The 22292-nt window shown below is 53.3% G+C and overlaps 7 protein-coding genes across 7 annotated transcripts; 4 read left to right on the top strand and 3 right to left on the bottom strand.

The window, feature by feature from the left end:
* Positions 1-564: 564 nt before the first annotated feature.
* On the bottom strand, positions 565-2464 carry SEPMUDRAFT_133324 (MFS peptide transporter Ptr2; the record flags this gene model as incomplete). The annotated part of the gene is made up of 2 exons (XM_016902559.1): positions 565-2178; positions 2252-2464. 2 exons carry the CDS (start codon positions 2462-2464, stop codon positions 565-567), a joined length of 1827 nt encoding a protein of 608 aa, XP_016760745.1.
* Positions 2465-3129: 665 nt separating this feature from the next.
* On the bottom strand, positions 3130-4518 carry SEPMUDRAFT_117192 (uncharacterized protein; the record flags this gene model as incomplete). The annotated part of the gene is made up of 1 exon (XM_016901315.1): positions 3130-4518. One exon carries the CDS (start codon positions 4516-4518, stop codon positions 3130-3132), a length of 1389 nt encoding a protein of 462 aa, XP_016760744.1.
* SEPMUDRAFT_149245 (Nexin_C-domain-containing protein) lies at positions 4460-8664 on the bottom strand. Its single transcript, XM_016905439.1, has 2 exons — positions 5128-8664; positions 4460-5059 (listed from the first exon to the last, which is right to left on the bottom strand). Exon 1 carries the CDS (start codon positions 8612-8614, stop codon positions 5372-5374), a length of 3243 nt encoding a protein of 1080 aa, XP_016760743.1. The 5' UTR covers positions 8615-8664; the 3' UTR covers positions 4460-5059; positions 5128-5371.
* Positions 8665-8879: 215 nt separating this feature from the next.
* SEPMUDRAFT_149242 (tyrosine tRNA ligase) lies at positions 8880-12130 on the top strand. Its single transcript, XM_016905438.1, has 3 exons — positions 8880-10498; positions 10584-11683; positions 11774-12130. The coding sequence occupies exon 1, from the start codon at positions 9118-9120 to the stop codon at positions 10399-10401; it is 1284 nt and encodes a 427-aa protein (XP_016760742.1). The 5' UTR covers positions 8880-9117; the 3' UTR covers positions 10402-10498; positions 10584-11683; positions 11774-12130.
* On the top strand, positions 10980-14206 carry SEPMUDRAFT_108114 (GatB_N-domain-containing protein; the record flags this gene model as incomplete). The annotated part of the gene is made up of 4 exons (XM_016900719.1): positions 10980-11683; positions 11774-12011; positions 12218-12866; positions 12936-14206. 4 exons carry the CDS (start codon positions 10980-10982, stop codon positions 14204-14206), a joined length of 2862 nt encoding a protein of 953 aa, XP_016760741.1.
* Positions 12369-18905, top strand: SEPMUDRAFT_149240 (uncharacterized protein). The gene is made up of 3 exons (XM_016905437.1): positions 12369-12866; positions 12936-15222; positions 15274-18905. Exon 3 carries the CDS (start codon positions 16129-16131, stop codon positions 18673-18675), a length of 2547 nt encoding a protein of 848 aa, XP_016760740.1. The 5' UTR covers positions 12369-12866; positions 12936-15222; positions 15274-16128; the 3' UTR covers positions 18676-18905.
* Positions 18906-19149: 244 nt separating this feature from the next.
* Positions 19150-22106, top strand: SEPMUDRAFT_149239 (uncharacterized protein). Its single transcript, XM_016905436.1, has 3 exons — positions 19150-19818; positions 19881-20164; positions 20290-22106. The coding sequence occupies exons 1-3, from the start codon at positions 19705-19707 to the stop codon at positions 21740-21742; spliced, it is 1851 nt and encodes a 616-aa protein (XP_016760739.1). The 5' UTR covers positions 19150-19704; the 3' UTR covers positions 21743-22106.
* The last annotated feature ends 186 nt before the right edge of the window (positions 22107-22292 follow it).

The following is a 22292-nucleotide window of genomic DNA, read 5'->3' as shown; positions in this document are numbered from 1 at the left end:
GTTCTCGACATCGCTGGTCCCGTCGAGAAGCGCAGGCTGTCCCAGTTTCCGCCGCTTTGGAGGGGCAACGATGATCGTGTCGTCGTCATCGTTGTCGTTGTCGTTGTTATGACTGCTGCTGCTGTACCGGTCGACGATCGGGGCTGCAGCTTTCCGCTTCGGTCGGGCCATTGTGTTGTGTCTTGCAGGCAAGGGAAGGCGCGTAGGCAAGAAAAGTTGTCGGGTGAGACGCGTCGGATGGAAAGAGACGCGTAGAGAGCGCGGCGTGAGAACGGGAAGTTGCGCTAGACCCAGCCTGCGGCCGAGGTTCGCACGGCGCGGACGCGTGAAGGAAAGCGCGAGCATCCGGCAAACTCTCCGCTCCACGTCGCGCCTTCCTCCCTCCTAGACGAGAAGCAATACCTAGTAAAGAAGACGAGTTGGCGTCGTGTTCGGTCGCTGAGGTGTCGAGCAAAGTTGGAATTCTAGCACGCGAAATTGCAGCCTCAGGCCTTGGCTTGGCAAGGCCCACTCCTCTCGAAATTCCATTCGCTCGCTCCTACAGCTAAGCCTAAGGTAGGTAGACTATGTAGGCTTCATGGAATCGCTATACTGATCCAGCTCATTCATCGCATCCTCACTCTCATTCAACTTGTGGAAGAGGGCCCAGAAACTGCATCCCGCCACAAAGCATGCCGCTGCCAGACCAATGTACATCCACAACAGCTGCGGGTCCACGGCAAACGGACTGATGGCGCCGCCCAGAGCAGCGCCAAAGGCATTCGTGAGCAAGTATAGACTCATGATGAAGGACTTCATCGTGGGAGGGGCTTTGGTGAAGGCATACTCCAGGCCTGTCACGCTCGCGAAAATCTCCGAGAGACCGATGAGCAGATAGGCCGGAGTCTGCACCGCGACGTGCACGTTGTTGGGCCGATGGCTTCCGTCGGGCCGGAGTGCTTCACTGCATGCGAGAGGCGCGTCGTAACACGGGCCGGACGTGTAGATGAGCTTTTGTACTCCCGCGGCATAGAGCATGGCGGTCGCGGCGAGCATGAATCCCCAGAAGATGCGGGTGATGGGCTTGAATTGGATGCCCATCTTGCGAAGGCCGGGATAGAGCACTTTGTCGCAGAACGGGATGAAGATGATGATGGTCAGGGGGTCGATGTTTTGCATAATGTCGTTGGGCACGCCGTGAAGCTGCATTTGGCCCGCCATGGAGATGAAGTTGTTGAGCATCTGTCCATAGACCAGCCAGTAGATGGGGTAGAAGAGAAAGACCTTGCACGCCACCAGTGCTCTACGCACCTCTTCCACAAACACCGAGTCCCACGGCATCGTAGTACCCACCGATCTGTTTCCCAACTGCTCGAGATATTCGGGCTTTGCAGCGTCGAGATTGCGCTTCTGTAGCCCAATCCAGCAGATCTTCAACGCCTTCGGGATGGGTGAGCCGCTAGGAGGACGCAGAACATATTTTTTCTTGCCCGCGACGAGCGTTGCAAAGCCCACCACAAACATACACAGACACAGCAGATACGCCGACCAGAATCCAATGTGGGCTTCCATCACGGTCGTCGCCAGTGGCGACAGCGAGCCGATGTTGATGCACAGGTAGAAGACCATATAAATCCGCTGTATCGTCACCGCCGGGTCCACCAGAACACGCTCTCCACTGCTGGTCGTGCGCACGAACAGCTTCGTGTTTCGATACTGTTCCGCAATGAGCGGGCTCACGTTACTCTTGATTCCTCCCGTGCCGAGCCCAATGACAATCATCGCAGTGACCAAGCCGCCCAGAGCCGCTCCATGTTCTATCAAGCTGGGCAACGACGTGAGAAACAGCACCAGCACGCCCACCACATAAATCACTGCCGACCAGAAAATTGTCCAGTACTTTCCCAGATACTGGTCCGCCACCACCGCTCCCAGCACCGGCGTGACATAGCACCAAAACTGGAAGAAATTGCTCAGTCCCGTCGCGCCCGTCTGGTCCAGCCCGATGGCACCGGGAAGCCCATTGGGGTCATGGTACGAGTTGGACATGTAGTTCTGGAATGGTCCACTGAGTCCGTAGTATGTGAATCGCTCGCAGAGCTCCACGATCGCCACCAGGAAAGCCGACCAGGGCAGATCATCTGCGACTCTGCGGAGAGTACGCCGTTCATACTCGCTCGGCTCATTTTCTTGGCTGGACTAGAAATCATCACGGGGGTCACACGTCAGTTATTGCCAGGGTACTTTCATTTCCCACAAAGATATCACCCACCGGAGTACCTCGTCCTCCTCCTCCTGCTCCTCCTCCGCTCAAAAAAGAAGACTCGGCGATGACAATTCCCGACCCTTCCCCGTCCTCCTCATCCTCAGATGCCTTGCGCAATTCTCCTTCATGCTCAACGAGTTCATACTCTCCACGTGCAAAAGGTTGCGTGTCATCATCATCACCAGTCTTCTTCTTGTTCGGCCAGCTGAACAGCCCCATGGCAAATACCGGGGTTCACCGCAGTCATGGAATTCTTGTTTATTCGCAGATTGGTGTTTTTTCTTTTCAAAATAACAACAACAACATTGTCGGCATGTGGACTTGGTAGAGAGGGGAAAGCAAGTTCATTCACTTCATAACGTTGTCGTCTGATGATGAGGTGTGTATGATACGTAAGGTAGATGTAGATAATGATAGGTACCTTACCGAATATGCCGGACCAGGCCAGGATTCGGGGTTTTTCCGAAGAACAACAACAAAGGAGGTTGTGTAGTCTCAACGTGGTCAGACGAGTCATTCGCTTCTGAAGCCAATTATGAGTGAGTTTGAGGATCAAGTTGTTCCGAATAACGACTAGCGTTCCCGGCTGGAAGGGATGAGCGCTGAGACTAGGAAGCTGACCTGGTTCATTCGATGCCTTGAGGTTGTTATTGTCACTCGAAGCCGGACGTCGGTATTTTATTTTTTTATTTTTTTATTTATTTTTTGGGGAAGGAATTATATATCAGGGATTCTAGGTAGAGACACGTGATTCCACACCAGAATTGAATTAATAACATGTACACAAAATCACACCTGGACATATGGGAGAGTACATGTACGTGTGGTACATACACCTCCCAAAAAAACCCTCCATTCCTGACTGAAACTACATCCTCCTCTCTTCAACTGTCCCTCTTCCCCCTACTACTCTTGCTATTGTGACTATTCTTCTTTTTCGTACTACCCACAACCAGCCCTCTCACAAAGCCACCAGCTTTCTCCTGCAAACTCCAGCCACCACTCGTTACTCCCACGTCAAGATCATCGAACGCTCGCTGTAAGGCCCCTCCCAGAACGATGCTGTGCTTCTGGCCACGAGCCGCAACAGCAGCATTGTTTGCGCTGGAGGATCTTTCTAACTTGGCACCGTCACCACCATCACCCAGGTCCATCTCCGGTTCCATGAAAACGGGACTGGGTGGGTTCGCTCCCAATGGACTGGGAATCTGTCCGGAACTCCTCCGCTTTCTTCTTTTGACACTTTCCAGCAAGTCGTCCATGGATACGATCGGTGTTTCGCCTTCCGTCACCGATTTTTGACGTTGACTTCGTCTTGGACTGAGTGGTTCGAGATAATCGAGCAATGGCTCTTCCAGTACAATGGGAAGGTCTGCAATATCTCCTCCGTTATTACCACCACCTCCTGTGACTGCGGAAGATGGAGAAGAAGGAGAAGAAGAAGAAGAAGAAGAAGGTGAGGGCGAGGGCGAGGAGCCTCCAGTAGCGGACCGTGAAAGGCTCAGGAGAATCTCTTCAAAAGACGTTGCGGGATCATCTCTCTCGCTGTCCTGATCTTCTTTGTCTTCCCCTGCGATTGCTGAAGATGATGAGGCTACAGTAGGTGGCGATGGCGGGATGGTAGCAGTCGGAGTGGGCGTCTTGGCGCCATATTGTTTACCCCACCGACACTCACTCGGGTAATCGCATTTCTCCCAGCAATCCTTCTGCATCGTTGCTTGAGACTTCTCCCAATACCGTTGCGCACTTCCGTTTCGAGAGTGATTGGCTGACCATGAAGGGCCATCTCTCTCCCTAAAAGCGGACTCAAAGGCCTCCTCAGCTTTCAGCAGGGCCTCAGCGGCATTGACCTGCTCTCCTACAGATCTTCGCCAGACACCCCAACCTTTCCACCCTTGATAGTCAAACTCACTGGCACAAGCAGCGTGTCTCCTCACGACTTTGCCCCCTTTGCCCCTAGACTTCTTGATCACGGTAGTTGTTCCCGCGCAGAAGAAATGTCCGTCATCCAGACAGCGACGAGTGACGCCTAATTGGTATATGCGATTGCATTTGTGGCATTGCCAGAGCCAGTGCAGAGGATCTGCAGGTGGCGGGACCAGATCGACGGTGGTTTTAAGTTGCTCTCGGCGTCGTCCTGCTGCTTGATCATACTGCTTTGTGGGGGGAAACGCCAGTGGGCTGATGGGAAGCCGTGGTGAAAATGGTGTGGGTGGAATGGCGAGGTAAGAGGACTTGAATGGTGCCGGTGTAATAGTTAGTTGGCGAGGCATGATGTTCAGTGCTGGCAGAATTCGATGGTTGTGGCTTCAAGTTCTTCAATGGTAGAGGTGATGAGCAGCCACGTCGCCTGCAGTGTACGAAGACCGGCTCCGTGTCCCTATGCTGTTGATGCTGACTGCGTATAGGTAGACTCTGCTAGGGACAGTAATAGTAATATACACTGTCCGTCAGTAGCCAAAGCTTCCGTATAGAAAGGCAGAGCGAAATCGAAAGCAGAGTACGAAATGCAAGAATTGTCCTTGCGGTGACTGTCATTTTACAATACAAAGCACGTGCGCGTGCGATAGATGATAGCTGAGTGAGGATCTTTGTCTCAGTAAATGATTTGTCTTTGTTTCGGCAAGAGTCTAGCCGCCACTGACTGATGTAGGTCTTCCACATCCCTTTGTCTCCAACATCCCGCGTGGGATTGAGATCCGGCATTCGCGAAGGCGCACTGCTGTTTGTCGCGGTCGAATACGTAGAAAATAATACGGACTGTCTCGAAGCTACGACACGGTTCTAGCACCGGCAGTGGGGACATGCCTTGTACTAGACCATGATTCTGGTGAGTGCTTCTTCCAAATTTGGATACCATCTCATTACAGCGGGCTCCTTACTATAAATGCTGCGATAGGATCGCGCATTTGACAGGCAGACCTGATCTCTTTGTGCGCAATTGCGAGGAATGCAAAGGCATCTATTCAACAAAGCCTTGTCAGTCCAGCTCCAAGCTTCAGCATGGCGTGACGCTTAGAGCTCCTCCAATGAGTCTGCGCTCTTGGCGAGAGACTCAGTCCCGGAGAAGCTTCGTGGTGTGTCCGACAGCGGACACCGCAGTCGCAGGTCCCATACACCCTCGTGTCAGTGTGTAATGATCCTCAAAGCCTGTAATGCAAGTCCAAATACAAGGCCTCGACTGACGCCCGGGAGCTGTAAGCAGTCGAAGACTTTACCCAGCGCCTCTCCACTGGCAGCGGCACCCATGACGCTAGTCAACGCCTGCGGCATTCCCCTCGTAACGAGCAACTTTCTCGCCTTGATCCGCAGTTCCTCTTTTTGCTCCGGCGTCTTCTCCGGATAGTCCCTCGCCCAGATCTCGAGCTCCTCGGGAGTTGGCAAAGTGTTTTCTCGCAGCTTGTAAATATGATGAGCAAGTCCAGCGTCGCTTAGATTGCTGTCGAGGAGCGAAATTTGTATCAAGTCGCGAATAGTGCCAATCTGTGGATTTCCAGGTCGAAGCAAGAAAGTCTTTGCGGCTGTGAGTAGTGTCTTGCGAATCTGCCATGCGCCTGAGAGTGTGTAAAGCTCTGAGATGACTGCAAACATGAGCTCAACGGCAACAGAAGTCTCCCGGTCAGTCAATGGTACGTTCCGCTGCGGCTCTTGTTTGGCACCTGTGTCTACCTTAGAGGCATTGACTGGTATCGCAGACGCTGTGACGTTGCCTGAGTCAGCAACCTGCAACATACTCAGCGAGTGTGCAGCAGAGCGAAGATCGGTGCTCTTCCTGCTTCGGCTTGGCGATACTGGCGAGGCATAATCTGACGGCATCTCTGAAGGAGGTGGTGGCAGATTGACGGTATCCAGGCTAGGCGCTTCCTCTAGAGTCGGCGGTAAGTGCGTTGCAGATGCAGCTGGTGATGCAGTCGTTGCTTGCACGGAGTCGTTCTGACTGAGGATACTGGCCGGACGACTTGAGAGAGCAGCCTGGACTGGTCTGGACTCTTCACTTCTCAAAGATGCTGAGCTCAATTTTCTCTCATGTATAGACTCTGGCATGGCACGCAAAGACTCTTGGCTTTCGCGTCCAACGTCCATAGTCCCCAAGTAGCTATCGGTCATGAAGCCTTGTCCTGCAAGCTGCATGCTCGAACGATTGCTACTGGCACCTCGACCGGTAATGTCAATACTGGTGTTTGTGGTAGATCTGCTGAGATTCGTGCTCGAGTGCCCTGCTTTCTTGCCAACGTTGCCAACAGCGCCAACGAAACCGGCAACGCCCCCAAAGACAGTCTTGCCACCTTGAGCAACTCCGCCAGCGACTTGCTTTGGAGCTTGAGTAAGGACATTCATCATGTCTCCCCCCAACTTGCCAAACGCATCCGGAGTCGGCCATCCGAAGCCTTTGCTGCCGTTTGGAGACTTGTTGAGGCCTTGGTCTTTTTCGAGAAACCGTTTCATGCCCTCGCTCTCTGCCAGTGTCTGGAAGCGGACAGCATCAGCCAGATAACGTTCAAGCTCAGTCCGGAGCACCGCTTTCGTATGTGTCTTCCACTTCGGCAGCTCATTATGCGCTTCGGTGAAACGCGTTCCGGTGATAACAGAGATGCGCCTCAACACTTCGTGCAGTGTTTCGAAATCGGCATACTTTCGTACAATCATCCAGCCAGGGAAAGCAGAGTTGGCCGGCTCAATTTGAATGAGCAGGTCATTGTTGGGCTTGGCTTTGATAGAAGCTTTTTCCCCGGGGACACTGTCATCAAAGATACTGATGTTGGCATTCAGTAGAGTCAGCACCGGCGCCCTTTTGATCGGGATCTCTGATGCTCCCAATGCCGTAGGCTGAACCTTTGGGACAATCTGATCAAAGCTTGTGAATTGCGTGCTGGGAGCACTTGTGTGATCTTGTCGGCTATGCCCAGCCACGAAGCTTCCAGCTACTGACCTGGAATCCTCTGACTGGCGATCGCGATCGCTCTCGCTCGATGTCGGCGTTGGGATTCCTTGTGTGGACGCGTCAGTGCTGTCCGCAACATTGGGTGGCGTCGCCTGGCTGGCTTGTTCTTGATGTGCTCTGCGATTGTCCTCCTCAATCATAAGCTCGGTCAATCTCTTTGCCTCACGCATTGCCTCATCCATTGCTTCCTCTGCCCTGCTCATCGTTCGTCTGCGTGCCGCTGCGCTCGTGCTCTTTTCCTCACTGGTAGCTTCTTGCTCTTGACCCATCTTCCGGGCGACCTTTCGTGTCTCGACCCTCGCCCGTCCCTCAACTCCAGCGTCCACAAGGTCCATGACTTCCTTCGTAGTTTCCGACTCTTCCAATGCATACACTATCCATTCGTTAATCCACGAGGGTTCCGAGCATTTCGTAAGGCTGTATCCAAGAATCAACTGCGCCTGTACTTGTTTGAGGAAAGCATGGACTGGCGGACAATTGTAGGATTTGGGGTCGAGGTACGCCTGGAGAATCTCCTCCGCTGCTTCTTCCAGCTTGATCTTCTGCGAGTCTTGATCGAGCATGTAAGCCAGGCTGCTTTCAGGCTTCAGTTGTAGATATGCACTGATTGCCTCTTCTGGTCTTGAACTGGGCGAAGCATTCAGCGCGAGAGCCAGCTCGTTCAGGAAGACAATCAGGATGGAGCTGGCGTTGGTGAGGAAGTCGAGGAAGCTGTCAGCAGCTCGTTTGCGCTGGAGGTGGCCTGACAGTGATAGCATAAATGCAGTGAATGTTCGTCTACAGATCGCTGGGAACGTCTCCTCGCCGGGAATGGTGGCATTGTACCAGTGATGTACATAGTCCTTGATGACTGCGGTGGTAAAGGCATCCAATGCAGCGGCCGTCTCAGGCTCAAAAGAAGAGTAGTCCAGCGCCTGGCTGGCGTATATTCTGCTGTCTTCGGCATGGGACTCAGCCCTGCTGCTGCTTCTCCACTCCAAGACTCTCTTCACCACGTCGACGCCTGCCTCTCGCCGTCGCTCCGCCTCTGCAAGCCTCGCAGCAGGATCTCCCCTCCCACTCCGGGTCCCGTCCCAAGTTGCCTGCAGCACCACGCCGCCTGCGACGCCAATGATGACCAGCCCGACTCGGCCGAGCACCATATACGTGGTTGCACAGAGCCCTACCAAGCACGCCCCCAGCGTTTCATTGCTTGCCGTGGACAAGAAATTCAACGCCTTGTCTGTGAAGGACTGCAGCGAAGATGTCACCGACTGCGGCTCGGTAGGTATCGTGGGAGCGGTGGGAGCGGTGGGAGCGGTGGGAGCGGTGGGAGCGGTGGTCTGCGGTGGCAGCTCTTCATCGGCATCGACGGCATCGTCAGCTGGCAAAGGAACCGGACCGTCCTTTGCAGCGCGCGCGGGCGTGTCTATCCTCGTGTCGTCCATGGTCGCAGCCGAGAACTTGTCGCACAATCATATCAGTAAGGTAATGTAATACAGATGGTACCTTCTAGGAGGTATTGTCAGAAGACATGCGCACGCATTATGATTGTACTGTGGTCCACAGCCTCTTGAAGAAGAATAAGGTATACACTAGGAGGTAGATTGTCATCAGCATCTGAGCGTCTGAGCGTCGCGTCCGCCCCGCCCCGGAATTGGGGATGATCCGCGACCGGGATTTTTTTGTTTGTGCGCCGCGCCCTAGGAGGTAGGAACTCGCCGGGACGACGTATGACTCCGGTCAGCGATAGGAACAATTTGAATGGAATGGCACCGAATTCTGCCAATACAACAACCTGCGGGCCGTCCAGTTTCCTCCCTCCCGACAACTGCAACTTCCTTACACGTCCTTACATGTACCCTTAGCGAGTCAGCACGACACCAGACAAGACAAGACCAGACCAGACCAGACCAGACAAGCCGACCCCTCCCCCCCCCACCAAGACATCATGGCCGCACCGCCTGCACCAGAGCCACTCACCGGCAAGGCCGCCGAGAACTTCGAGCTCATCAAGAGCAATCTGCAAGAAGTCCTGAACCCCGAAATCATCGAAGATGTGCTGCGCGAGGGAAAGCGACCGCTCAGCATCTACTGGGGAACTGCCACGACGGGGAAGCCTCATTGCGGATACTTCGTGCCCATGCTCAAGATTGCTGAGTTCCTGGCGGCGGGATGCGAGGTCAAGGTGCTGTTGGCCGATGTGCACGGCTTTCTCGACAATCTCAAGGCGCCCATCGACTTGGTCGTGCTCCGAGCAGAATACTACAAGCATTGCGTGACGGCAGCATTGAAGGCCGTCAACGTCGACGTCTCCAAGCTCAAGTTCGTTCTGGGTAGTACTTACCAAACGACTGGCGAAAGCGGCGCAAGATACTTTATGGACCTGCTCCGACTGAGCACATCTGTTTCTGGTCACGATGCCTCCAAAGCTGGCTCCGAGGTCGTCAAGCAAGTCGAGAGTCCTCCGCTGTCATCGCAAATCTACCCGCTCATGCAAGCTCTCGATGAAGAATATCTCGGCGTGGATGCACAGTTCGGTGGTGTGGATCAACGCAAGATCTTCACCCTCGCAGTGGAGGCTCTGCCACGAATTGGTTTCAAGAAGCGCGCGCATTTGATGAATCCCCTTATTCCTGGACTGCAAGAAGGTGGCAAGATGAGTTCATCCGACCCAGACTCGAAGATTGACCTGATTGATCCCCCTGAGATTGTCAAGAAGAAGCTGAAGAAGGCCTTCTGTCCGCCCAAGCAAGTGGATGGCAATGGCGTGCTCAGTTTCGTCGAATTCGTCCTCCTTCCCGCTTCTGCGCTGCGAAACAACGGTGCCCCGAAATTTGTTGTTGAGCGTCGTGATGCTGAACCACTCATCTACTCGGACATCAAAAAGATGCAGGAGGATTACCTAGCAGACATCCTGCAACCCCAAACGTTAAAGCCTGCCGTCACAGCCGCACTCCTGGAAATCTTAGCGCCCATTCAGGAGACATTCGAGAACAGCAAGGAGTGGAAAGAGGTGGAGCAAAAGGCTTATCCTCCACCCCCTGCGCCAGAGAAGAAAGCCAAGAAGGTGAAGAATCTCGGCAGCCGATTCCCTGGTGCAAAGCCTGCCAATGGTGACGTGGCTGCGAAGCCAGATGGATCCCTCGAGGGGCCTGGCGCACAGGAAGCGAGCGTCGGCAAAACGACAGAAGATGCAATGAACGCACTGAGTGTCAGTGAGGAGAAAAGATAGCAACCAGTGCTCAAATACCACAATGGACAGGGGAATCGAAGAAGTGACAGGTGCATGTGCACGACCAAGACATCATCATTCCCAGGTCTCAACATAAGTATGATTCTACTCACGCTCTTGCCCTTGATGATAGCATGTAATCTACTGACCGGTACTCAATTGTACCCTGTCAAGTCATGCAGCGCATGCGTTCTCCGGTCCATGATATCCAATGAAAAGACATAAACGGTCGCTTAAGTGCAGCCGAACATGCAGCATTGGTAGTGCTCGGAGCTGATCCCACAGAGGCCGCCCCGAGGCCCGCAGCAAACGACAAGGCATCATGATTCGAAGGCAAATGTGCAGTGTAACAACACCCAGCTGGCCACGCCATGCGAACAGCCTCGAATACCCGCTCAGCTCACACAATGACACCAAGGTTGTTCTCTATGTCATCACAACCAGGAAACCTCAGCTGCATACCACACATAAAGTTGCACTTTCACACTCTTCACTGATCGAGCTTAGGTTAACGTACATCTTCATGCACCAACTTGCCACCTCGTCAACGCTTTCACAACACCTACGAGAACCAAAGCATGAACGAAGAGGTCCTCGAACTCCACGTGTCCGATGCGGCGACAACGTCTGACTCGAACGATCGCCTTGAAGCCCTTCAACTCTCCCTTCGAGGCTGGCCGCTGTTCCACCTACAACGCCTCGGTCTCTCACCCGGCTCGTGGAGAGACCAGTTGATGGAGAAAGGTCATCAATCAGATCCAGTCTGCCTGATTTGTGGCGACTCCACCTCCGCCGATACGCAGATACTCAAACTCTCCTGCAACTGCCATCACTGCAACAAATGCCTCACCCGTCTCTTCACCGCCGCAGTGACGGACGAATCTCTATACCCACCGTCCTGCCATCGCCGGCCCATACCTCTCAACAAAGTGTCTCGTCACTTACCTTTGACGCTCGTGCGAACGTACCGTGCAAAGAGCCTAGAGCTGTCCACTCCAAACAAAGTCTATTGCTCCAATTTGAAGAACGGCTGCAACGCTTTCATCGCCCCGCATAGTATTCACAACGGCCAAGCATTTTGTCAGACTTGCGGGATGAGTACTTGTGTGAAGTGCAAGGAGGAAACTCATTTCGGACCGTGTGACGATGGGACTGGGAATGAGAGCGGGCAAAACACGACTTTGTTAGGACTCTTGAATGGGTTAGCGAAGCAGGAGAAATGGCGGGTTTGTCCTAGCTGTGGAAGGCTAGTTGAGAAGGCCGATGGGTGTAACCATATCCTGTAAGTTCTCAAATTCCCTCTCCCCCGTCATAGCGACGTTACCCTCGACCCAGGGTGGGAAGTAGTACTGATGAAGTTGCTACTTCTTAGCTGCCGCTGCGGTTGCGATTTCTGCTACTCTTGTGGTACACTCTTAGACAAGTGCGTTTGTATCGATGATGATGGATTGGAAGAGGAGGAGGAAGACGAGGAGTACGAACAGGGCCAGGCCGACTATCATCATCGACATCGACAAGAGTGGGCTGCTCGTGAGGCTGCAAATGTTCTTCGAAGGCTTAGAAGTCGGAATCGCCGGGAGTTGGAAGAGGATATCATCGAGGATACAATGGTAGCGCCCTTTGATTTGGTTGATGATGATTTCACTGATCGGTAGGGGCGAGCCTTTGTTTACATGAACCTTATGAAGAAGTTGAGGGTGCAGTGCGTGTAAAGGGAAATTGCAGACTATAACTAATTCACCTCATCTGCCTACCTACCTCCTAGGTACCTAGGTAGGTACATACATATGTGTTGTTTTCTATACCTTTATTATAGGTATGCATCTCTTCGGGATGGCCCGCAACCCAGTGCCCGCGCCCGGTGGATCTTGACTTTTCGGAGCTCCATGTCATTGTATTCCGATTTGGCACGAACATGAACTTCAGTGCCGCACGTACAGCGCCTCTGCTGTCCCCGGCTACAGCAGCAAGAAGTGTACCACGCACTCCACGAGCCTGCTTTGTCGCGCAATGGCTGCAATCGCGTCGAAACTTGAGCATCACACCTCTGAGAGCGACACCCGAGCCAGCCATCCCCCTCCGAAAACACCTGAAAGATGAAGCCAAGCGGAAGAAGGCCGAAGCGAAGTTGTCGAGCGTCAAAAAGGTCAAGGCAGATCCGCGGCTGGACAAATGGGAGCTCACAGTGGGCATCGAGATCCATGCCGAGCTGAATACGGCGTGTAAGCTCTTCTCGAGTGCTCCCGCTCTGGCTGGGGAGGAGAATGCAGCTGCAAACACCAAAGTTGCTCTGTTCGATGCAGGTCTCCCAGGTGCGCAGCCGCAATTCCAGGTGGCAACCCTGCTGCCCGCGCTCCGAGCAGCAGTAGCATTGGGCTGTGATATACAACATAAAAGTGGATGGGATCGAAAGCACTACTTCCACTGGGACCAGCCGAATGGATATCAGATAACACAGTACTACGGTATGTAGACTCTGCCATAGCTTAGCTCGTACCATTTCATACCAGCTAGTAACTCATTTCTTCCGCCAGAACCCTTCGCCAGAAACGGGCACCTTGTCCTAACGCCTGAAGATGGCGTCCCATCCTCTGACCTCGACGGCGCGGATCACCTCACGATAGGGATTAAACAGATCCAAATGGAACAGGATACGGCCAAAACCAATGCTGTCGGCCTCTCCACCTACCACATAGACCTCAACCGCGCGGGCCACCCTCTCATCGAAATCATCACCTTACCTCAGATCCATTCCCCCCAAACAGCTGCAGCTCTAGTCCGCAAGATTCAAACGATCCTGCGCAGTGTCGATGCCTGCACCACAGGAATGGAACTGGGAGGTCTGCGCGCAGATGTCAACGTCTCCATTCGTGAACGCGGAACAGCAGGGACCGGCTCCACGTATAGTGGTGTGGAAGGGTTAGGTCAAAGAACAGAGATCAAGAATTTATCTTCATTCAAGGCGGTAGAAGATGCCATTGTTGCCGAACGAGATCGTCAGATCTCGGTCTTAGAAAGTGGCGGGAAGATTGAAGGGGAGACAAGAGGTTGGACACTCGGTGCGGCGGAGACTACACGATTGAGAGGAAAAGAGGGGGAGGTGGATTATCGGTATATGCCTGATGGAGATTTACCTCCACTGATCATTGGGGAGGACGTGGTACAATATCTGAAGCAGACTTTACCAGAGTTACCCGAAAACACTGTTGAGAGGGTGGTCCACAGGGCTGGTCTGAGCCCGAAGGATGCGAAGACGATGGTCGGACTGGACGATGGCGACAGGTTGGAGTTTATGGAAGAAACCATCGAGTCTCTGAAGCAGAAATGGCAGGAGCAGACTCAGCCCGAGGATCTGCACAAGTTCGGCAAGATCGTAGGTAATTGGGTTCTGCACGAGTTGGGAGGTCTTCTTGACGCTTCGGTTTCATGGGACGATGTCTCCATCACTCCACAAGAACTTGCCGATATCATCTACAACCTGCTGCAGAAACAAATCACGGCTCGAACAGCAAAGCAGCTTCTGTCGGCCCTATTTGATACTCCTCTTGCTTCAGCTTCACGACCGAGCGTGGAGCAGCTGATCGAAACCGGCAATCTGCGACTTCGACCCCTTTCCGAGGATGCTTATACAGAGCTCGCGCAGGCTATCATGAACGAGAACCTGGACATGGTCGCTGCCGTGAGGGACAAAGGTCAAAAAGGAAAGATTATGTGGTTCGTAGGCCAGATGGTGAGACGAGGTGAAGAAGGGACTGTAGAGCCGGAGATGGCGAGGCGAGTAGTTGAGAAGATGCTTGCAGGCTGAAATTCCCGCTGTCGACGCTCAGTCGTGTCCTGCTGTCTGTTCTTAGGTGTCGATATTAGTCGGTGTCGAGCGAGGATCCCTACATGGGCCATCCAGTCTTCCCGTCGTATTAGGGGTCTCGAGCGGGTCAATAGTTGCAGTGCCGGATCCACATTGCTGGTGGCCACTCTCCACATTTCAGGGTACGTATGTTGGCGCGATCTGGAGCTGGAACCACGTTGAAGCGGTCGGACTCATTTCCAATGGCGTGTGGTCTCGGGCGTGGTTTCAGGAGCTGGCCGCGATACCACGGAGTCGCAGTAGGAGCACCGGTTCGACATTCACAATAACTTGCGTCGCCGTTCTATTGGCCCACTCATATCGATCGGTCGCCGAGCATGGCTCATACCGGACCACGTGATTCTCCTGTCCTCACGACATTCCCTTGATTCTGAACTGCGGACAATGTTAAGTCTGGACACGTGATTTTGTCGCGCGATCAATGATCGCTGACGACTTCAGGATTGGAATAGGTACGGTCATTGATTGCGTATGTAGAGCTTCATGCCTCATGCGTTCACAAGCCGATCGGCTGGTTCACCGCGCCAAGGCGCCGTCCCTTCACGGCCGAGAAGATGGATGACCGTACGAGTTCGATGCAAGGATGAATTATCATTGCCAATACAACAGGCCAGCGCAGATGTCCAAACCTGTGAACTACGTGGTCAGGAGCACATCTTCACGCTCGACACGTTTGGCTTCATGAAGCAGTCCAGCGTGAACTGCACTTCGCCACGCTGTATTAATCTGCAGCAGATTTGACTGCTGCAGCGACCTTTCACGATAGTCAGCGTGGAAGCACGAAAACTCCGAAGGCGGTCTGCATCGCCGGCATTCTGCCAAAGCTGACGACAACCATTTCTGGGCAGCCAAGATAGAGCTTGATCCGTCATGACGAGGCATAGTACAAAGGCTTATCGCAAGAGATGGTTGTGACGACTGTGCGAAGAGCTTCTTCCAGACGCTATCATCATACGGTATACCCACCCCATGTAGCAGCCCTCAGTCGATGGCTGATTCCTTGACAGAACTTCTTTCCTCAGTCTGTTCATGGCATTGAGGACTCTGCTGGAGATGAGCCAACTTCCAATGTCAACCCATAGGCGACTCAACAAGTCGTTCCCACAGTGGACATCTCGCTGGCGGAGGGATGGAAGCAAGAGTTGTGTTCGTATTGTGTGTGTGTCGAAGGGGGAAAGTGAAGGTGAAGCTCACCTGAAGCTCCACTACTTTGTACGGTCCGCACGGGACGGCAGGTGGGGTCGGTGCACGGTGCTCCTACCTCGCGAGCTTATAAGAAGCTCGTTGTTTCCTCGCCTGGAGCTCTTAATGCCAAGCACCCCCAAACAGAACTCATCCCTTCAACGCTGACGCGACAATCTGCAAACAACGAACAGCAACCGACAACAACGACAACGACAACGACGACAACGACAGCAACGACAACAACGACAACAACAACAACCCGTAACAACAACAAACCCCAACCACAACGCCTTCACCACAAAGCCCTTGCCCAAACAGCAGCTTCCACCATTCCACTTCACGCGAGCGAGAGTCATTGACGCGACCAAGCTTCGGAACACGCCTACCTACATATCGATGCATCTGGCAACCTTGAGCAGTCATGCGAACACCCTCGTAGATGAATCTTGTGCCTCTTGCGTGACTTTGTAGAGTGACTTTGAGCTTCTCTGATCTTCGTGCATGGTACTGAACTCTTGCACTGGCGCCTTGTTCCTTCCAACTGCGAAGCCTGCCTGGTTCTTCAACAACCTTCCCGTTCTATCCACATCGGAGCTCACACAACACACTGCACCATATTGTCGCGCTCCTGCGACCATACCATGTAATCGGGAACAGTCTACAGCCTGATCGATCCAATGCGGCTGTACACACCGGACACGCTTCTGTATCCGATCACGGTTACCAAGTTGCTGAAGCGACGAGGAGACACTGTCGAGGTCAATTCGCCGCTTTTCCTCTACAACTACAAGAGCATCGTCACGGAATTCGACGAAGATACGAGAGAGAATGTCCAGAGGGAGCGGACATGGCCGGCAACATTCGAGAGCGAGCTCGAGGGCACGATAGACTCGCTGGACATCAAAGCAGGCCAGGTGCTGGTACGCAAGACGGTAGTCGCAGACGTGGAAGAGGCGTGCAAGCATGAGATACAATATGGAGGCCTTTGCGCGAGCTGCGGCCTAGACATGAAAGAGCGTACTTCGTACAACGAAACCACGGCACGCTCAGCTCGCGCGACGGTGAACACAGTGCATGGACGCACAGATCTCCTCATCTCCCAAGACGAGGCAACCAAGACCGACGAGGAAGGCAAGCGTAGATTATTGGACTCTCGAAGATTGAGCCTAGTCGTGGATCTGGACCAAACCATCATACACGCTTGCGTTGACCCCTCGATTGGAGAATGGCAAAACGATCCGTCCAACCCGAACTACGACGCGCTGAGGGACGTGCAGGCCTTTCAGCTTCGTGACGACAACAAGCCTGTCGCCACATGGTATTACATTAAGCAGCGACCTGGACTCCAGAGCTTCTTGAAAGGCCTCTCCGAGCTCTACGAAATGCACATCTATACCATGGGAACGCGAACGTATGCAGAAGGTGTTGCGAAGATTATCGACCCCGACGGAAGAGTGTTTGGAGATCGTATCGTGACACGCACTGAGAGTGGCAGCGATAAAGAGAAGAGCTTGAAGAGATTGTTTCCAACAGACTCGAAGATGGTGGTGATCATCGACGATCGGGCGGATGTCTGGCGCTGGATCTCGAACCTGGTGAAGGTCAATGTGTTTGAGTTCTTTGTTGGTATTGGCGACATCAATAGCAGTTTCTTGCCCAAGCGACCCGAGCTCGAGGCAGCCAAGTCACAAGCACCGAAGATGCAGCGAACTCCATCCAACAAGGAACTTGCGGATGCTCCTGACAGTGCGAATGGCGAGACAGTGGCTGAAGCAGCAGCCGCCACTAGCCCAACACTTGCTCCTCCCTTGACTACGCCTGCCCCGACCAACGGCGATGCATCAGCTATTGATCGACTGGTGTCCATGGCTGGTTCACAAGACGCAAAGAGCATACAAGAGAAGACAGAAGAGCATGAGCAGATGCTACAGGAACAGCTTGACGACCGTCCCATGCTCAAGAAGCAGAAAGAGCTGGAAGACCTGGCAAAAGAGGAGGAGGCCAAGGCATCGCCAGCCGTCGAGGCTACGGCAGAATTGCTTGCGGGAGATGGCAGTGTTGGGGCAGAGTTCAGCACAGTAGACTCTGCACAGTCCCGGTACCGACATAATTTGTTGGTAGATGATGACAACGAGCTGCATTATCTCGAGCAGAGCCTGCGGAACATACATGCAGCCTACTACCATGAGTATGAGAAGCAAGCAATGGGCAGCAAGGGTGGTCGTGTGTCAGAACTACGTCCAGGTCTCAGCACGAAGCGGTCAGCCGATGATGAACTGCAGCATATTCCCGATGCCGCTGTCGTCATGGACGACCTGAAATGCAGAGTGTTGGCAGATTGCCATATTGTCTTTTCGGGTGTCGTTCCATTGGGGGTTGATCCCAACAATCACGACGCAGCTCTTTGGGCCAAGAGCTTTGGTGCCTCTGTGAGTCAACACATCACGAAGAAGACGACACATGTCATTGCGTCACCCGAACGCAAAACCGCCAAGGTGAGGCAGGCGGCGAAGAGGCCTCGTATCGCCGTCGTCAGCCAGCACTGGTTACACGCTTGCTTCTCACAATGGAAAAAGGTCGATGTTGGTCCATACCAGATTCACTCGGATGCTCCTGCCAACGGAACAGGCAGCCTGCCGGAGAGTTTCGATGATACAGCATACAACATCTCATCTTCAGAGGAGGAATCTGCTGTTACTGAAGATGAAACAGAGGGCAGTGATACGCCGAACAGCACGGGCCTGACTGTGGCCATTGATCCCGATGAGGAAGAGCTGCTCAAGTACGCACCGTCCATGACGCGACAAGACAGTAGTCCCATCGAGGGCGAAGCTCCCGATGACTGGGACGACATGGACGACGAGTACAAGAAGTTTATGGAAGGAGAAGATCTTGATAGCGAGAGTGACAACGATAGTGTGAAAAGTGGAAGATCTACTCCGGACAGCGCCCGGAAGCGAAAGCAGGATGACCGCGAGAGCGATGGGGAAAGTGAGAACGGCGGCAGCCGGTTGCAGAAGAGGAAGAAGCAGGCTATAGAAAGGACGACGAGCCTGACGAATCTGGTCGTGCAGAGCAATGGCTCGACACCCGCTGCAGATGGCCCCACGGAACAGGACGGCGGTGGAGCAGAGGATCCAGATGAGGATGGTGACGATGACTTGGAGGCTGCTTTGGCTGCGGAGATGGAGCGGCAGACGGAAGAAGATGAAGGGGAAGCATAGGAGCTGCATGCAGACTGGCGACCTCCGATTCAGCACATGCCAGTGGGGGGTGGTACTGGGCCACAACGGCGCCCGAGTAGGAGGTAGTTCAGCAGCACTGCAGGTTGCAACAAGGCATCCAATGGCGATTTGCATAGAGCGATGGCGCCGGTCTCGTGCACATTTAATTATTGGGAGAGGCACTTGGAGGCGTGCAATGATGGACGTGGTATGATATGTTACCTATTACCATACAGACAGGTTCCTGTTCCTGTGAGCCGTGAGCCGTGAGCCGTGAGCCGTGTGTCGTGACGGAGGACGATGTGTTGTACCTCCCGTCCTATTCATTTTCTCTTGGGATCCGTGATCTAGAAGTCTCAAGTGGGTCGGTGGTGTTACCGGTGAGCAAGGCTGATGCCTGGTGGTGTACCTATAGATATGAGGCTAACACGAACCGCATCCTCTCCATCCTCTCCACCCTATCACCATCCGCCGCAAAGCTGCTTCAAGTGACCAGATCCACAGCTCTGCGTCTGCATCTGCATTGCATGGCATTGCTCGAGAGGACAAGGCTGAGCTGAGCACTGTAATTGTGCGCCTTGACAATACCTGACTGAAGTACACAGTACAGTACCTACCTTGCCCTCTCCGCGCCGCCTCGTCTGTCGTTTCGTGCCTGGCACAGCATCACCATCCATCGCCATCAACACGGGCAGTCACCACAGCACCCGTCACGCGCGAGAGACTCACTTGTGCTGACGGCACGTCTACTCACTCCCTCACTCACCCACTCACTCGCTCGCCCGCATCAAGTATCCGTCCAGCTGGCTTCGTTCGCCATAGACTACATGCTCGAGACTGTGCTTCCACCTGCAGCAGACTTGTATTTCAAGTCTTCATTCTCACCTCGTCCTCCACGCAAACGTGGCAAGAAGTGAGGCCTACGGTGGCAGGGAAAGAGATAGCAACAGAAGAATACCTTGCACGAACAGCACTACTGGGTGCTATCACACATACACGCACGCCCGCACGCACGCACGCGAGCTCACTATGGCCACGGCCGTAGCGACTCAGACCGAGACGCTCGTCGCAAGGCCGAAAGAGAAGCACAAGACGACTCTCCACGACCTGTCCGAAGAGCTCGTCGGCCTCGTCATTGAGCGAGTATGCCGGACCACTCGAGGCCTGAACACGTGCTCACAAACAGCTGTACTGACACTGGCTAGGTGATTCGTCCCTCCGATCTGAAGAATGTATGTCGCGTATCCAAGCAGTTTCACAAACTCGCCGTGCGCTTCCTCTATCGTAATGTGTCTCTCGATCTGGGAAGTGACAATGACAATCGGCTCTCATCTTTCCTGAATCCGCGCAATATTGGTCTCAAGCACATTCGACAGCTCAGGCTATATCTCGCTGAATCGACAGACCGGTGTAATCAAGAGCGACAGGCACAATTTGCAACTCGTATGATCTTGGAGTTTCTGCCCGAGGACATTCTCGAGGAATTCAGGTGCGTATACAATATCGGCATCACCCGCGATACCCGAGATCATTCCAATACCGCGCATGGGGCCTGCTTCCCCATCTGGCGCTACACAGCCGCTGTGCTGATGCTAACAGTTATCTTCGGAACAGCTGGTGCCCTTGGAAGACATTTTCTGCCGAAACACTACTACTCCTCTACAAGCGTCAGCGCAAGATGAAATGGCTCGAAGTTATGGACCTAGATCGGGACATTTTGCCGGAGCTGAAAAAGGCTGTCAAGACAACGACTACCATGTTTGAGAGTACAAGGAAGCTGGCACTCTATCCAGAGAATCGAGCCACCCTCAACTTGAGCGGTTTCTTCCTGGAACATTGCAAAGACAAGGTGGAAGAGCTGATTGTGCATTGCAACTTCAGCGACCAGGGAAGCCCAGATGTACCCAATAATCGTGAGCTCAATGACTCTGCAACATCCCCGGGGTTGCTGAGCAGGTCGCTATTTGCCAGTATGGTGCCTTTCGAGAGGTGTGAGCCTCTGAAGAGCCTGACGAGTCTGCGCTTACACCGCATCAATCTACGGCATTGCGCCGATACGTGGTGCCGAGCCCTCAGCTTCCACCAGCTCGAACACTTGAGACTCTACCACTGTCCTGGAGCAGATACCCTGCTTGGCCAGCTTTCCAAGTCGACACATTTGCCAAAGACGCTGAAAGTGCTCGAACTACAGCATCGCGACAACTCCGACAGCGAAACTCTTCTCGCCCTTGACGGCTTTCTCTGCCTCGTCTCCGGCCTACACGATATCGTGATCGATTTGGAGAATGCAAAGGCCCTTCCTGCTGCAGCTGGTATTGTTCGGCACAGCAAGACTCTCGAGCTTCTGAGCGTGCATTGTGCTGGTTCTGCCAGCCATGCCCCCACGTCCATGAACGCGGACACGGAAAACGAGGAATTGGTCTGGGATGCTGAAGATGTGGAGAAAATATGCCAAGCATGCAAAGGCCTTGAGCAACTCTCTTGTGCGTGGCCGCCTACCAGCCTGATCCGCAGCCCAAGTAGCGAATGGAGACGGTTCGAGACTTGTATCCTAGAACTCAGGAATATGGTTACATTGCATATCACCACCTGGCCGAACAACAAACCAAGCACACAGCTCCTGCCAAGGGTGGTGTACCAAAGCTTGATTCGGGAATTGGCGCAAAGAGTCTTCGAGAAGGCAGTGAGTGGAAAGAGGAACCCTTCAGTCTCTAGCGGCGCAGACGAGGGAGACGGTACAGCAGAAGGCACGGTATATGGTCCGTCCGACACAGAACGACCTTCCAGACTCAAACTCATCGCATTCGGCAATTCGGATAAGATTTACGAACGCGAGGACTCCCAAAATCAGATCATCTACTTGAACTCGACGGCGATAGATGCCGAAGGCAGGTCCGTCCCGCATGCTGTTGCCATAGGGTGGTGTTTGCGGCAGTACGTTGAGCCGAGGAGTGAAGTGCTAGATTTTGTGCTGCACGACTACAATCCTCCAGTCAGTGACTTCCACGCAGGAACAGGAAGAGTGAGGCACCCTCCTCCGGGTTGGGACGATGAGGATGACATCTAAATTGTGAGTTTTCGATTCTGGTCCATGGGGTGCAGATATGATGATGCTCATATCTATGAGCTCACAGAAGGAGTGAACAGACTGCTACAAGTAAAACAGAACAGAACAGAATGTCAATGTTATGCAGAGGTGCTAGAGCCGAATCGGCCAAGATTCATCATTGTAGATATGAACCGCCAATAATACAGCGGGAATCAGACTTGCACAATCACCTTGATCTGACTATGTATGCAGGGGCGGTCATAAACTGACTGATATGGCTGGCCCAGATGTACATGTATGTATGTATGTATGTTTTCACAAAATAGAACAATGAAGCCTGTGTACCTATATATGTATGAATCAGAAGAAAAAGGTCAGAAAGAAAAGAAAAGAAACACAATATGGACATTGACAATATATGTCGTTATCTCCATCTCTTACTCACTCACTCACATCAAACTCTTGAAGATCAATAGTGGAGAGCGAAACAAGAGAATATCCCACCTTAGTTGTTCGTATGGGGGGCTTTTTTTTCCAAGGGTTACTCAACAGCACAGCGAAATATCTA

The sequence above is a fragment of the Sphaerulina musiva genome, assembly GCF_000320565.1.
Source record: "Sphaerulina musiva SO2202 unplaced genomic scaffold SEPMUscaffold_5, whole genome shotgun sequence".
In the NCBI taxonomy this organism is placed as follows: Eukaryota; Fungi; Ascomycota; class Dothideomycetes; order Mycosphaerellales; family Mycosphaerellaceae; genus Sphaerulina; species Sphaerulina musiva.
Note: the sequence above shows the minus strand (reverse complement) of the source record. Positions and strands in the feature narration are given on the sequence as shown.